This window comes from Neoarius graeffei, chromosome 22 (assembly GCF_027579695.1).
Source record: "Neoarius graeffei isolate fNeoGra1 chromosome 22, fNeoGra1.pri, whole genome shotgun sequence".
Taxonomy (NCBI): Eukaryota; Metazoa; Chordata; class Actinopteri; order Siluriformes; family Ariidae; genus Neoarius; species Neoarius graeffei.
The window spans coordinates 33,521,881-33,537,680 of record NC_083590.1 but is presented as its reverse complement, the minus strand read 5'-3'; the positions used below and the strand labels follow the sequence as shown (position 1 = coordinate 33,537,680).

The 15,800-nt window shown below is 43.3% G+C and overlaps 1 protein-coding gene across 1 annotated transcript; it reads right to left on the bottom strand.

The window, feature by feature from the left end:
* Nucleotides 1–949: 949 nt before the first annotated feature.
* Nucleotides 950–9,255, bottom strand: trib1 (tribbles pseudokinase 1). The gene is made up of 3 exons (XM_060904748.1): nt 8,543–9,255; nt 6,749–7,041; nt 950–2,997 (listed from the first exon to the last, which is right to left on the bottom strand). Exons 1-3 carry the CDS (start codon nt 8,837–8,839, stop codon nt 2,532–2,534), a joined length of 1,056 nt encoding a protein of 351 aa, XP_060760731.1. The 5' UTR covers nt 8,840–9,255; the 3' UTR covers nt 950–2,531.
* Between the last annotated feature and the right edge of the window lie 6,545 nt (nt 9,256–15,800).

The window sequence follows — 15,800 nt, the reverse complement described above, 5'->3', positions numbered from 1 at the left end:
TCCCAGTGTTTTCCCACTGATTAGACGTGCGCTGTCAAAATGGTGAACCGGTTAAAACTAAAAATTATTTTTGTTAACTTGCGTATTTGCTTTGTGGATGTGTCCATATAATATAAAGAGCATTACAGGGTGGCATGAAAGTATGAAGTTTATCTTCTCGTGTTGAAAAATACATCACTCGTGAAATATACATTCGCCACTCCAAGATAAACTTCATATCTTCGTGCCACCGTGTAATATCCTCTATATAGTATACATTTTACACCATATGCTCATTTGACTGTCATTTTTATACAACGTGACTTACAGTTGAGACAGGATACAGCTAAACAGATGAGGGGTAAGCATCATGATCAAAGACCCAACAGTGGCAGATTGGCAATGCTTAGATTTGAAAAAAAAAAATTTTTTTTCAAATCAGTAACACAATGCCTTAACCACTGAGCCACAACTTCCCCGTAATAATGAAAAAGAGAGGGTAGTGGTGGTGGATGTGGTGTCAACACAGTTTGCAAAATTACAAACTCGCAAACGTTGTTCCAGAATTATGTTGCTACCTTCCTTCTTGATCTTCTTGCTGCTGTTTACGTCATTTCAGTTACACACGGATTCACACCTGATCATGTGACTTCTGAGTAGCTGGCTGTGGTTGAAGTAATTTCCAGTGTTTAGCGCGATGGGGTGAATACTTATGCAATCACAACATGTATGTTTTTATTTGGAAATAATTTTGCAAAGTATATTGAATTTTCTCCTCCACTTCATTATTATGAGCTATTTCGTGTACACGCATGAGATCGTATAATCCCAGGTTACTATGGTATTATACGGTATATGAGGGGTGTGTGTGTGTGTGTGTGTGTGTGTGTGTGTGTGTGTGTGTGTGTGTGTGTGAATACTTACGCAAGGCTCTGTAAGGCTCCTTGACAGAAAAACTCTCTCTCTTGGATGGAAAAAAAAGTTCATCTTTATTCAATCTGTTCACACACTTATAATGTACAGGATGTATTTACAACATTTTGCTTTTACAACTAATATTTATTTTCGCTTAGGGCCTCGTGGTTTAACCTTGAGGCCGTGTCACAAAATACAGAATTCACAGTGCAATATGAACTTTGCGCACCCGTGTCAACACTCTCAATGCATGGACAGGTCGTTTTTGCAACCTCACATTGTTATGAGCTCGGAGGCACTTTGCCTCGGAGGTAACATACAGTACAACTTCCCGCAGTAGAGGGGGAGGAAACATTAGAGCCTCCAAAAATAGGTTCTACCCTTTCAGCTGAGTTATTGTGGGTTACTTAGTCACCTTGGAGTACAGTAGCTCAAAAGTAAAAAAAAAAAAATAATAATAATAAAATAAACCCACACATGCAGTCATACGGAATAATCTCAGCTTAATCTGCTTCTCTGTCAAGACTACACATGACCTTGTCTGCTGGGCTAAAAGCACCATGTTTTGCTAATTCAAGTAAGGAAATGTTGCACTTGCTAACAATATGGATACGGTACTTATGTCCTTCAGTGTCCTTCAATATCCATTTATGTAGTCTGACGCTATGCAGTGTAAATTTGCTTACTGGCTACAATTTAACATGACATTACATAACATTTTAACACTAGTACATGGGTCAAAGGTCATACGAGATATGACTTAAAAATGAGATACGGAATATGCTTGAGAGAAGGGCTAAATCCAATACTAGTAGTCGCGATGGTCAACTGATGCCCACAAAAGCATTATCAGGCCCAGAGGTCAGAGATTGGCCTTTTCATTTCACTCCTTTTGGAGAGTCAGACATTCACCACAATTTCGATTTACATTTGAGTCTGTGCTCTTTTGGTGCTGCTGGAGTCAACGTACGAGTTAGTGAATTCCTCTCGACTGGATAGTGTGAGTAAAGCTACAGATCAAGCTCATGTTCCCTTCCCCCTCTTTAGTTAATACGTTTCGAGTCCTCAGGACTCAGCTGAGGTTGTTTTTTTTTTTTTTGATGAAAGCCTTGAATTTTCCTTGCCTCAGTGCTCACTTCATACAGCATCATCATAAAGGAGGTCATTAGCACCAAAATCACTTCATTGTACACCAACCAATGTGCATCAAGCCTCTTAACCAAACACAGACTATATGGCACTTTGCACGCACACACAAGTGCATACACTTTAAAGAACCCATAAATTAACATTAACAAGTGTTCCCGAGTCGAAAATTTAAGGATCCATAAGGATGTGTCAAACAGTTATTGGTCCAAATCCAAACCACCGAGGACTAACATTTGCGAGCCCGTAACTTATCGCAGTGCGTGAGTCTAAAATGTAAGAACCCGTAAGAGCACATCTGAGTTTTTGTCTCGAATCCAAACCACTGGGGAGATCTCATCAGCAGAGTAGCTGCTTGTCCTGCTCTAAATTAAAGAACCATTCAGTTTTTAATGTGAACCATGGCGTCGAACCACCAGGAGAAGAGCTGCTCCAATTATATACGTATGCTTCAAATATTGGTCCAAATCAGAGCCATTGAGAAGTTTTTGTCAGCAAAAGAAATTTTGCTCGTTCAACTCCACGTGCACCTGAGGCACTCTCTGCTCAGCCAAGCCGACTTCTTGTTCGTCGACGTCGTGTTCGGTGCCACCACGGAACCATGGGTGGAGGAGCACGTCGGTGGCGCTCAGCCTCTCACTGGGCTCCCTGCGTAGGAGGCTTCGCACAAGGCAGCGTGCCCGTGCTGAGAGGCCCTCAGGCAGGCCGTAGGCACCACGCCGTATCTTGGAGAAGAGCGTGGCTGGGTCTGAGTCATGGAATGGATAGCGGCCTGCCAGCATTGTGTAGAGCATGACGCCTAGGCTCCAGGCATCCGCTCGCTTCCCTGAGTAGCTGCCTCCACCACTCAGAATTTCTGGACTGACGTAAGCTGGACAGCCATGCGTATCCGAAACTGAATCGTCCTCACCGGTCAGGATCCGACAGTCCTCCAGGCCTCCGAGCTTTAAATGAGTCCTAAAAGAAACCAATAAAGGTTACACTCAATGTAGTATGAAATAGCAAACTTTTTTAAGTCATCATACGATTACATGTCCCATTTTAATGTGCAACCAACACGGCAGGGATGCAATGCAATCCCACCATCTGTATCTGTTTAATGCTCTAAATAGAATATCTGTATGCAGAGTTAAACCAGAAGTGGGTGTGGCCTGAGCCTTTTTTTTTTTTTTTTTGCCCTGGAAACCACTGAAAACACAGGTTAAAAAAATACACTAATAATAATTATAATAAAAATGCCAGCACTGTCAGCATGGTGTGATAATTCTGGCTCAGCAGTTCCTCAGACTCAGCTACATCACTCAAGTTAATGATTAGGTCCAACTAGAGATGTGCTCAGGACGTTATTTTCTTCGTAGCTGCCAGCGATAATTTTGTATGAATTGAGTTGGTTTCATTTCCCAAAACATGAGCAAACTAGGCAGCACGGTGGTGTCGTGGTTAGCACTGTTGCCTCACAGTAAGCAGGTTCTGGGTTTCAAGCTCGTGGTCGATTGGGGCCCTTCTGTGTGGAGTCTGCACGTTCTCCTCATGCCTGTGTGGGTTTCCTCTCAAAGACATGCAGATTGGCGACTCAACTGGCTACTCTAAATTGCCCAGAAGTGTGAATTTGAGTGTGAATGGTTGTTCATCTCTGTATTAGCCCTGTGATAGATTGGCGACCTGTCCAGGGTGAACCCCACCTCTCACCCAATGTCAGCTGGGATTGGCTCCAGCTTCCCCCTGATCAGCACTGGATAAGCGCTAGAGGAAATGGATGGATGAGCAAACTAGTAACCCAACTTAAAGCACCATGAACATGGCAGTTATTAAGAATGAATGACCGATTGCTGTTTATGCATCCCAACCTTTCTGGCAAAAATAAAAACAAAAATTTTGTTGAAACATGCTGTAGGTTCCCTGTTTAACCCCCGCCTGACTGACGCCTATACACAACTTTGGGCCTGTACCCGTTATCCCTTATGTTTTTTTTTTGGGAAAAGTGGATATTCATTCGATATGCACTGGGAGAAATGGTGGCCCAGTAGATATAGCTTTAGTCCACTGTTCAGAAGGTTGCGATTTCAAATCCCTGCACCATGGTTGTGTCCTTGAACAAGACCCTTAACTCGAAGTGAACTGCTCAGTTGTATTCAGTCTCAAATGCAAGTCACTTTGGATAAAAGCATCAAGCAAATGCAACTGAAAACTACTACTGTTCTGCAAATGGGTCACATTGAGGTTTCTGTCTAACTGGAAATGTTGTGAGAAGAGTCCTAATAAGGTTGTGACACAAACAATTATCAAAGCAGATGATTTTAGAATGGGTGGCACGGTGGTGTAGCGGTTAGCACTGTTGCCTCACAGCAAGAAGGTTCTGGGTTCGAGCCCAGAGGCCGGTGAGGGCCATTCTGTATGGAGTTTGCATGTTCTCCCCGTGTCCGCGTGGGTTTCCTCCGGGTGCTCTGGTTTCCCCGACAGTCCAAAGACATGCAGGTTAGGTTAACTGGTGACTCTAAATTGAGCGTAGGTGTGAATGTGAGTGTGAATGGTTGCCTGTGTCTATGTGTCAGCCCTGTGATGACCTGGCGACTTGTCCAGGGTGTACCCCGCCTTTCGCACGTAGTCAGCTGGGATAGGCTCCAGCTTGCCTGCAACCCTGTAGAACAGGATAAGCGGCTACAGATAATGGATGGATGGATGGATGATTTTAGAACATTGCGCCAAAGTTATTGCTGCAATGTTAAAGTCTACCCTTCTTACCCTTGCCGAAAACTTAATGATAGTTATGTGCAGAAAACGGGTTTGAATATGACATGGTGGGATGTGACGTGGACGAAAATCTTTTTTTCTTAACTTACTGCTGACAGATCACGATCACCTGAACATCCTATTGATATGTTAAAGAAAAAAACGTGTTAAATCGGGCTGTGGTAAAAATGTCACATTACTGTTAGACTTTAATGTGTCAACCAGAACACATTGTTCAGATTTGTTTATTGAATCAATTCATATACCACGTTTCAAATAGAGGACAGTTTAAATCGTGTCGTCCTGGAACACACAGTTCCTCCAGGAGCTGGAGGAACAGAACAAGTGCAAAGCAAATCACTATGTAATTACAGCCTTGTTTTATACAAAGATGTGCACAACAGTTTCCAAAGCACCAATTTACACACACACTCTCTCTCTCTTTTTTACTCTAATCAATGCTTAAATATGCTTGGCCCTATTTCCAGAAACAGCGGCTGGGTTTTGATGATTTGTGTCTGTGTGTGTAAATGTGTGTGTTCGGTCTCCCCCTCGGTGAAAGCCGAGCCGCGTCTCAGTGAATTATGTTTCATCACCGACTGTCAGACATGCAGTCTGAGGGGTTTGCAGATGACACAACAGCATCGCGCCAGAGAGCTGGAGAGAGTGACTCATAGCCCTCGCTCTCTCTCTCTCTCTCTCTCTCTCTCTGTGTATGGGAGAGAACTCACTGTACAGAACTAACACTGCTGTATCCTTGGTGCTTGCTGCAGCTGTGGCTGTGCTCTCAGCATACATCTGGCCATGTTTAATTACCTGAAAATATCTCCTGCCAGATCAGTGACGCAGGACCAACTGGTGTCTCACTAAGATGCATTCCAAGATGGTGTGTGTGTGCGTGCGTGCATGAGAGGTCATTCCTGTCATCACCCAATTCAACTTTTCTTGCCTGGTTCTTATCACGTCTATTTGCTGAGCCATTTGACGTATGTGCATCAAGCCCACGTAGAACAAGCCTCCATGTGACCAAGAAAAAAAGAATCCATTATCAGCAGAATTATCATTTTTGCATGGGTTTTTTTTTTCGTAATAAAATGCTTCTAACAGAAAAAAGGCACCCATATGACGTCAGTTTGCTGTGTCTGGGTTAATAAGCAAAGCTGGAGGTAAAAAGTGTTGCAATGGTAGGTTTAATCTGGTTACTGTGCACCTTCAGGAAAAGAACCATGATCCTGAGTAGCAGGTTCTCACCCTCCGTCTCGGAACAATGCTATGACCTGTGAATCATCCGAAACTGGGCGACTGTGGCACACGTCCATTCCTGAATTTTGATCAAAAGCTCATACTTGAAAATGTGCTCAAGAAATGCCAAGTGTACCAAGGCAAGCTGAATTGTTTTTAGCTGCAGGCTTAGTGGCGCGCCCACTGGTGTAAAAGATAGACGTTCTATTTATATATCATTGGGATGGAATTCCCAGAATGCTTTGAGCAGCACTTTCCAGTTATTGTTCTGTTTTGTTGGGGATTTTCTTAAATGTAGGTAAGAGTTAGCGTGTTATTATAACATCAGGTATTTCCCTGACATTTGAGCATTATTCCTTACTCCCCATACAAAATTCAAAGCAGATCGATTGTGTTTGGATTATATGCCTGTTTTTCAGCCAACTCGTATGAATTTACATGCGAAATGTGAGCCGTTGTGTGGTATTTTGCATGCTGACTTGCTAATCGGAGTAATCACATTCTCCGGACTGATTTACAGTTCCGATTTGTTTCGTGCTTCCTCTTCTGTAGAAATATGAGTAAGCGAGTTATATGAACCAGCACATCTGCTGAGAAACACCTGCGGCATGTGATAGAGGCAGAAGGAAGTGAGAACTGAGTGAAAACAGAACTGACACGCCTCTGAATAATAGAGCCCACATGTCCTTTCACCTCTTCTCAACACACATACACACAGAGCTCGAACACTGCTCACCTCTTCTCGTCTGCAAACACGAACTTGCGAAGCTTCAGGTCCCCCAGCACGATGCCGTTCTGGTGGCAGTGAGCCACTGCAGAGGCTATCTGATAAAAAAGCTTCGAGGCTTGCTCTTCAGGCAGACGCTTGCAGCTCTTCACGAAAGTGTGCATGTCGCAGTAGTCCTTCTCTTGGAACACATAGGCCTTGCGTTCCCCGAGGATAATGTCTTTGATCTGGGCGATATTCCTGTGTCTTGGCAGCACGCTGTAAGCCCTGATCTTCTCTTGGTACTGGCCCATGTCAAACACCTGCAGGATACAGAATACTTTCAAAATTTGGTCTTGTTTTGCTCAGTCTTGTGATTTGGCACAAGGATGTAACTCTTATGTTACTGAATTTCTTTTCTCATATATTGTACAAGGCTCTTGTATGGAAATAAACGACTGAATGACATTACTGACAATGCAGTGTCTTGGATTTGAATTATAGTGGCAGAATAAGAAGTTAAAACGATCTTCACAGTACATTTCATCGAACAAAATGAAGGACAACTGATGCCTCGAGGAATACTGACTCGATCGGGTATGCTCGTGTGCTGGAAAAGAAATCACACATTCATACAGTTCCCACATTCATTCAGTCTGATCATCTGACTCACTTGCTCAATGCCCTGACGAACTTGTACACTCTTATTCAGCTTAATACTTCGAGTGCTGCAGTCATTGCTGTGATATTATCCTGTATTTATAGGCTAGGATCGATCCTGTAGAACGCTCCTGTATGCAAATGAGCACGAATAAATGCAGAAATATTTGACTGATACCGACTCTGACCAGTTTGCTCAATATCACATGCTCCAGACGAATGTTTCTTTCTGTGGTTGCTTTGATGACTCACATTATTCTCATGACATGACAAATGAAAATTCAGCAATTTGTTTGGATATCTATAATCTTTTTCTTTGGTGCAGTCTCTGGATGATACACATGCAGATTTGAAATATCCATTCATCCATCCATCATTTGTAGCCACTTTATCCTGTTCTACAGAGTCGCAGGCAAGCTGGAGCCTATCCCAGCTGACTACGGGCGAGAGGCGGGGTACACCCTGGACAAGTCGCCAGGTTATCTCAGGGTTGGCACAAACAACCATTCACACTCACATTCACACGTACGGTCAATTTAGAGTCACCAGTTAACCTAACCTGCATGTCTTTGGACTGTAGGGGAAACTGGAGCACCTGGAGGAAACCCATGCGGACACGGAGAGAACATGCAAACTCCACACAGAAAGGCCCTCGTTGGCCGCTTGGCTCGAACCCAGGACCTTCTTGCTGTGAGGCTACAGCGCTAACCACTACACCATATATACATCTATTCATCCCTTATCTGTAGCCGCTTATCCTGTCCTACGGGGTCGCAGGCAAGCTGGAGCCTATCCCAGCTGACTATGTGCGAGAGGCTGGGTACACCCTGGACAAGTCGCCAGGTCATCTCAGGGTTGACACAAACAACCATTCACACCTACGGTCAGACACCAGTTAACCTAACCTGCATGTCTTTGGACTGTAGGGGAAACAGGAGCACCCGGAGGAAACCCACTCCACACAGATACTCGAACCTAGGACCTTCTTGCTGTGTGGCGACAGTGCTAACCACATATATATATATATATATATATATATATATATATATATATATATATATATATATAAAATGGATTGACTCCTGTGCATCACTTGCACGTCAACTATATTGAATGATCCTGCTGAGTCTGTGGGTAAAACCAGACGGTGTTGAGGTCTCGTACCTTGCACACGAGCTCCTCACCGGTGTCCATGTCCCACGCGCTGTGTGCGGCGGTCGGGTCGACGGAGGGCAGCAGCAGGAACTGGCCGATGCGGGACGGGCCCGGGGCTGCGCACACCGACACTGCGCTCCCGTTGCGCGGAGACACCGGAGAGGCGGCCAGGAAAAGCGCCGTGTCTCCTCCGACACACTCGTTCAGTCTCGGGCTCTTGGCCGCGGTCTCGTCGCTGTCCACGCGCTTGTGTCTGCGCCTTGGAGCGCGAGCGCACGCCACCGGGCCGCTACGGCGCACCAGCATTGCGATTACGAGGACAAACACAAACACAAACAAAAGCGCACGAGGATTTTTACACCACTTGAAAGACTCAATATGGCATATGGATTCTTCTGCTCATCCTCTTCCCAGGTCGTTTCCCCCGCACTTACGGTACTTCACCGATTTTATATATATATATTTATATATATATTTTTGGAAATTCAGTATCTGGAACAGACCATCAGCACATCCATCATTTCTTGGAAACAGTCTCACAAGTCGCGTCCCGGTGTTCCGTCTGAGACTCGCGTGCGCACCGGCGCTGGATTAAAGACGGCTGGAGGAACAGTCGCGCGCCGTTCCTTCCTTGCTTGCTCTTTGAAGCGCGCGACGCGCTTGGAACTCCGCCCGCACGGTGACAGAGCGCGCTCCCGACGCTGACCGAGCAATCAGCGCGCTCCCGACGCCTACCGAGCAATCAGAGCGCGCGACACATCCTTCAAAAGCTCTGGTTCACTGTGACGGCATCGAACCCAGAACATCCTGTAGATCAAGAAGAAGAAGAAGAAGAAGAATCAGCCCTGATGCACATGTATGTGCACTCTTTAGCCTTTAAAACCGTGCCTCCACTTCTAAAAACCTCGAACAAATCCCCTCCTGGGCGGCACGGTGGTGTAGTGGTTAGCGCTGTCGCCTCACAGCAAGAAGGTCCTGGGTTCGAGCCCCGGGGCCGGCGAGGGCCTTTCTGTGTGGAGTTTGCATGTTGTCCGTGTGGGTTTCCTCCGGGTGCTCCGGTTTCCCCCACAGTCCAAAGACATGCAGGTTAGGTTAACTGGTGACTCTAAATTGACCGTGAGTGTGAATGGTTGTCTGTGTCTATGTGTCAGCCCTGTGATGACCTGGCGACTTGTCCAGGGTGTACCCCGCCTTTCGCCCATAGTCAGCTGGGATAGGCTCCAGCTTGCCTGCGACCCTGTAGAAGGATAAAGTGGCTAGAGATGATGAGAATGAGATGAAATCCCCTCCTGTATCCGTGTGCATTTTTATACACTAAAGTTTGGGGTCACTTTGAAATGTCCTTATTTTTGAAAGAAAAGCACTGTTCTTTTCAATGAAGATCACTTTAAACTAATCAGAAATCCACTCTATACATTGCTAATGGGGTGGTGTAGTGGTTAGCGCTGTTGCCTCACAGCAAGAAGGTCCTGGGTTCGAGCCCCGTGGCCGGCGAGGGCCTTTCTGTGCGGAGTTTGCATGTTCTCCCCGTGTCCGCATGGGTTTCCTCCGGGTGCTCCGGTTTCCCCCACAGTCCAAAGACATGCAGGTTAGGTTAACTGGTGGCTCTAAATTGACCGTAGGTGTGAATGTGAGTGTGAATGGTTGTCTGTGTCTATGTGTCAGCCCTGTGATGACCTGGCGACTTGTCCAGGGTGTACCCCGCCTTTCGCCCGTAGTCAGCTGGGATAGGCTCCAGCTTGCCTGCGACCCTGTAGAAGGATAAAGCGGCTAGAGATAATGATAGGTGTATAGAGGCCCATTTCCAGCAACTCTCACTCCAGTGTTCTAATGGTACAATGTGTTTGCTCATTGCCTCAGAAGGCTAATGGATGATTAGAAAACCCTTGTACAATCATGTTAGCACAGCTGAAAACAGTTGAGCTCTTTAGAGAAGCTATAAAACTGACCTTCCTTTGAGCAGATTGAGTTTCTGGAGCATCACATTTGTGGGGTCGATTAAATGCTCAAAATGGCCAGAAAAATGTCTCGACTATATTTTCTATTCATTTTGCAACTTATGGTGGTAAATAAAAGTGTGACTTCTCATGGAAAACACAAAATTGTCTGGGTGACCCCAAACTTTTGAATGGTAGTGTAAGCGTGTCTTCTTGGAAGCACGTGTCACCGCCAGGCAATGATTAACTCGCTTTATTTCGAAATGTCTGTTTTCCCTTTATTCATCAGCAGCACCGGCGCACAAGCTCGCTCAGTCACTGTGTTTGGTTTGGAGCTCTAACATTGCGTTCATGCTTGTGAGGTGTGTTCCAAGTGCTTTCAAACTTGCATATTCTACTGATTTACTGATGCAATGCTGCTGAAGCATTTAGAAGAATGTTGGACTAATCTCCATAAAAGGGAAAGGCTGGGATGGAGTGAGGAAAATGGACAAAATGGTTTACTTCGGAAGATCTAACAGATTAAATAAGACAGGAGCTGCTGAGCGTGCTTGCTGTGAAACATCATATGAATATTTTCTGCGATTGAGCTGACCGAATATAGGCTACGCTGTCTTGCATGTCCTGTTTTGTCGCATTACAAGCTGGAATTAAAATGGATTTTTGGAGGGTTAGCACCATTTGATTTGCACAACATGCTGACAACTTTAAAGGTGTTGTTTTATTGTGACACAAACAATAATTAAGATGAAAAAAAAATCCCAACAACCCAGAAATCTGGAGTGTGCATAGACCCCCCCCAAGTCAATACTTTGTAAAGCCACCTTTTGCTTCAATTACAACTGCAAGTCTCTTGGGGTATGTCTCTATTAGCTTAGCACATCTAGCCACTGGGATTCTTGCCCATTCCTCAAGGCAAAACTGCTCCAATTCTTTCAAGTTAGATGGGTTGCGTTGGCGTCCAGCAATGCCCTCCTTGCCTGGTCTGTAAGTTTTGGTGGGCGGGGCCTTCTCTTGTCAGGTTTGTAGTGGTGCCATATTCTTTCCATTTTGCTATAATGGATTTAATGGTGCTCCGTGGGATATTCAAAGTTTGGGATATTTTTTATAACCCAACCCTGATCTATACTTCTCCACAACTTTGTCTCTGACCTGTTTGGAGGTTCCTTGGTTTTCATGTTGTTTGCTTAGTAGTGTTGCAGAGTCAGGGTCCTTCCAGAACAGGTTGATTTATACAGACGTCATGTGACAGATCATGTGACACTTTAATTGCACACAGGTGGATCTTAATCAACTAATTATGTGATTTATGAAGTGAATTGGTTGGACCAGCTCTTATTTAGGGGTTTCATACAAAAGGGGGAGAATACTTATGCACACTCCAGATTTCTGTTTTTTTTTTTTCATTTTAATTATTGTTTGTGTCACAATGAAACAACAATGTGCACCTTTAAAGTTGTCGGCATGTTGGGTAAATCAAATGGTGCTAAGCCTCCAAAGAGCCATTTTAATTCCAGCTTTGTAATGCAACAAAATAGGACAAACACCAAGGGGGATGAATATTTTTGCAAGGCACTGTATATTCTTGACTGAATTCCATCACGATGTACACTCTAAGGAATGTAGATACGTTTCCTTGTTGCTGGGGTGGTAGCTTTAGTACAATACAGTATGTATGCTTTTAAATAAGCTTTTAATTAGTTTCTAGAGTATAGTTTTAAAGGTATATCAATGGTCCTTAATGTCCAGTGATGCACCTTAACCCTCATCCTACCATGCTATTTTACACCTTAATCTTACCATGTGGGGTCCGTTTGGACCCCAATACTTTTCTTTAAAATTAAAGCTTATAAAGACAAAATCACCAGATAAGTTTTGTTCAGAACATCTTGTATTAATAACAGCAATACACTAAAGGGCCCAAGGCATAAAGAACACACTTAACCTTCATCCTACCAGCCAATTTTACATACACAAACTACCAGGCGGGGTCCGTATGGACCCCAGGAGGGAATACCTTGAAATCAATGCAGTAAGAACCAATTCAATGCAGCAAACAGACATAACTTTATTGAAGAACAAAATCCACTATGGCTGAATATCAATGATGTATTATAAATGCAATAACATTGCAGTAATATTGCAATAACTAGCATACATGTAGCAAATTATAGCGCCACAAAAAAAAATTGGCATTATATACATGATTTTTGCAGCTCATGCAGCTGTAAAACATTCTGGATTACAACTTAGGTCTTTTCTTACAGAATTTAAAACAAAAAAGTAATTGTAAAATAATTTAGGGCTTTTGTTTTGCAGCCTGTGCTTATTGCAGCAGTGGGGTCCACACGGACCCCAAGAAGGAATGCCTTGGTAGTTTCATTATGGAACATAAAAGAAATAAAAGAAGTTAACTTTCAGTGTGCTATTCAATTATAAAATGAAAGATAGATAAACTTTACTCTGGGGTCCGGTTGGACCCCAGTAACAAATTAATTATACCTTCACAATGCAAAAAGCTGATCTTCCGGTGCTTTAGTGTTTTAATTAAGACATAAATTCCGACAAATTCTTAAAACGGTGAGGCAGTATGTCACATATTTTTAAAATGGCAAACAAACATATAGGTGCAGGGTCCAGATGGACCCCACTTGGTAGGATGAAGGTTAAACACTTCTTTAAAAGGTGAAAGAGATCTACATGCACTCTTGATGGGACCACTCCAGCAATTTCTGAGTGTTTGGAGTCTATAATGAATGCATAAACGTCTCAGTACAGTTTTTCCCAGTCTTCATCCTGGAGGCTTCCTGGTGTCAGGATCAGACTACATGAATTCAACCTGATTTTTGTGGCTGACAAATTTCCAGCATTGGGCCTAAATATGAACATTGGGAGCAATGAGCAGGCCTTGTAGTGTGACATAATCAAAGAACAGTGAAAAGTCTAGCACGTCAGAATTTTTTTTTATCTTACATGGACACACGTGTTTAACTGGGAAATACTCCACTCATATTTTTCATACAAGCTACATCTGGGACATGGAGAACCAAAACTGTGACATATTTCTCTACATGTGACTCGTGAGGAAATTGATGAATTGTTTTGATAAATTTGGGTACTTTTTGTTTGTGAATGTGTCGATATAATAAAAAGAAAATCACACATTGGCTTGAAGAGATGAAGTTTATCTTCTCGTGCTGAAAAACTTGCATTTTTCATACAAAATACATTGCGGATCTGAGTGACATATTTAAATAATATTGGTTGGTGTTGAGTGGTGTATCAGATATACTCCACTGAGTTGAAGACAAGTTCAGCTGAATGGAATATATCTGATATACCATGAAAAAAGCCAGCCAATATTATTATTATTATACATACACACTCTCTTCACATCAGCATAGCAGCATTCTCAAAGGCCAACGCTAGCTTACCTGCAAGTTGGCGCTGTTTAGTGTGGCAGTGAAGTCACCTTCCAGCTGATGTAGTGTTCGTCAGTAGTGTTAGTGAAGGCCAACACTAGCTTATCCGCGAGTTAGCGCTGTCAGCACAGCAGTGAAGTCACCTTCCAGCCGGTGTAGCGTTCATCAGTAGTGTTAGCAAATGCTAATAAAGCAGTGTTATCAAGAGCACGTAGCACAGGCTAATGAATGAGAAACTAAGATTTCTGTCTCCAGACTCTTCTTCCACGTACATTCGCCACAGTATTTTTCACTCAGACTTAAGTATTCATTTCTCTGTGTAATTTACTTAGTTACTTTTAAAATCAACATCGACAACTACACACAACAGAGCGACCTGGCAGCCAAAATTCTCTCAAAATCTTCTGCTTTTAATGAAGCAAACCTGGCGGCCATGTTTGTTTACAAATTGTCACAGTTGCTCGCTAGCGTGGAAGTTTTACATCTCCGATGTGTCTCTTTTCCAGTTTTTCGATGTCTGTTGATATGTTTTTCTCTTGTAAATATGCTTGAAGAACAACTAATGAAGTTTTGGTAACCTTTCGGGTGTTCAATGCGTCTTTCTCTTTCCTAGCAAACACAGAAATGGTTGTGAACATGCACAGCAGAAAACTCTGTCATTGGATATTCGGGTCAGCTCCGATGTGTGAAGTCATGTTGTCTTGACAATGTGCAATATCATAACAATATTGCACGCTCATTCTCCATTGGGTAGAGTGGCGTAATACACATAGGATAAGCGATGTGCTAACAATATTGGATGCTATCAAACCAAATGAATGAAACCCACTAGAAGGGAATAGAACACGTTTTTATTCCATGGAAAAAGTGTCCTGTATGTATAATAATTCCCATTATTTTTTTCGCGGCCCGGTTTCCATCAAATCCTGCACTCTGATTGGCTGGTGAGCGGGTCCGTATCCTATGATACGGACCCTGGTTATGGATCTCTGGCGACTCGGTCATTCACAACAACAACAAACATCGTAGCAATTTTTGTCAACATTTATTTTCAGATTTCTCAGGAGAATAGCATTAATTTTACAGCATGGATAGCGATAACGACAGTCTTCACAGTGAAAGCGAGTTTTACTACCCTGAGGAAGAAGAAATAAAAGAAGACATTTCAGGAGAAAGCTAAAAACCTGTAACTGTTGCTAACGCCGAGCAAAAGCATGGCTGAATCCTGAATGACTCAATTTTGTATAAATAGGGGACTACATAGGTGGCAAAATGTAGTTTTTTTCCTGCCATGGAAGTGCACTTGTATACCGAGGAGGAAGCCATTTGCATGACAGCTGCGAATGAGGATTCAAAATGGCGGCTCGGCTCGGTTTTCCCTTTCGGGCGCTCTCGTTTTCTGTTAGAATTTGGTAAAGAAAAAAATAAATATATTATTTACCAGCTTAACGTCGGTCCGTATGGTGAAATACCGTGACCTCGGACTTGAATACTGACCTCGGCCCAGAAGGCCTCGCTCAGTACTTTCAAGACCTCGGTCACGGTACGGACCTCCCAGCTGGTAAATAACATATATATATATTTCACATCGATGACGTCACTCCTCATGGTTTCCCGCTGACTAGACGTGCATTGTCAAAACAGTGAACCAGTTCAAAATTTCAGAATCATACTTGTAGTGTTGCCAGTCTCCCAACCAAGGCATGGCATGAATTTATGACACTCTGATTGCCAAATCTGACACAGTGACGACCATGAATGACAAAAATATCATGTAGTCTTATCCTGGCATTAACTGCACACACTTATCTGCATATCTTGTTGCATTTTTCTGCAACACACTTGACTCAAGTTATTAAAAATGGATGTGTTAAAGCAATATAAACAATAAAACTGCAGTACATGATA

Bases quoted from the DNA above. Each gene is read 5' to 3' on its own strand.
- trib1 (XM_060904748.1), bottom strand. From the start codon at position 8,839: ATGCTGGTGCGCCGTAGCGGCCCGGTGGCGTGCGCTCGCGCTCCAAGG. The intron at 7,042-8,542 runs GTACGAGACCTC...TGTATCCTGCAG, and splicing joins GTGAGGAGCTCGTGTGCAAG to GTGTTTGACATGGGCCAGTA. The intron at 2,998-6,748 runs GTGAGCAGTGTT...GGTTTCTTTTAG, and splicing joins GTGTTTGCAGACGAGAAGAG to GACTCATTTAAAGCTCGGAG.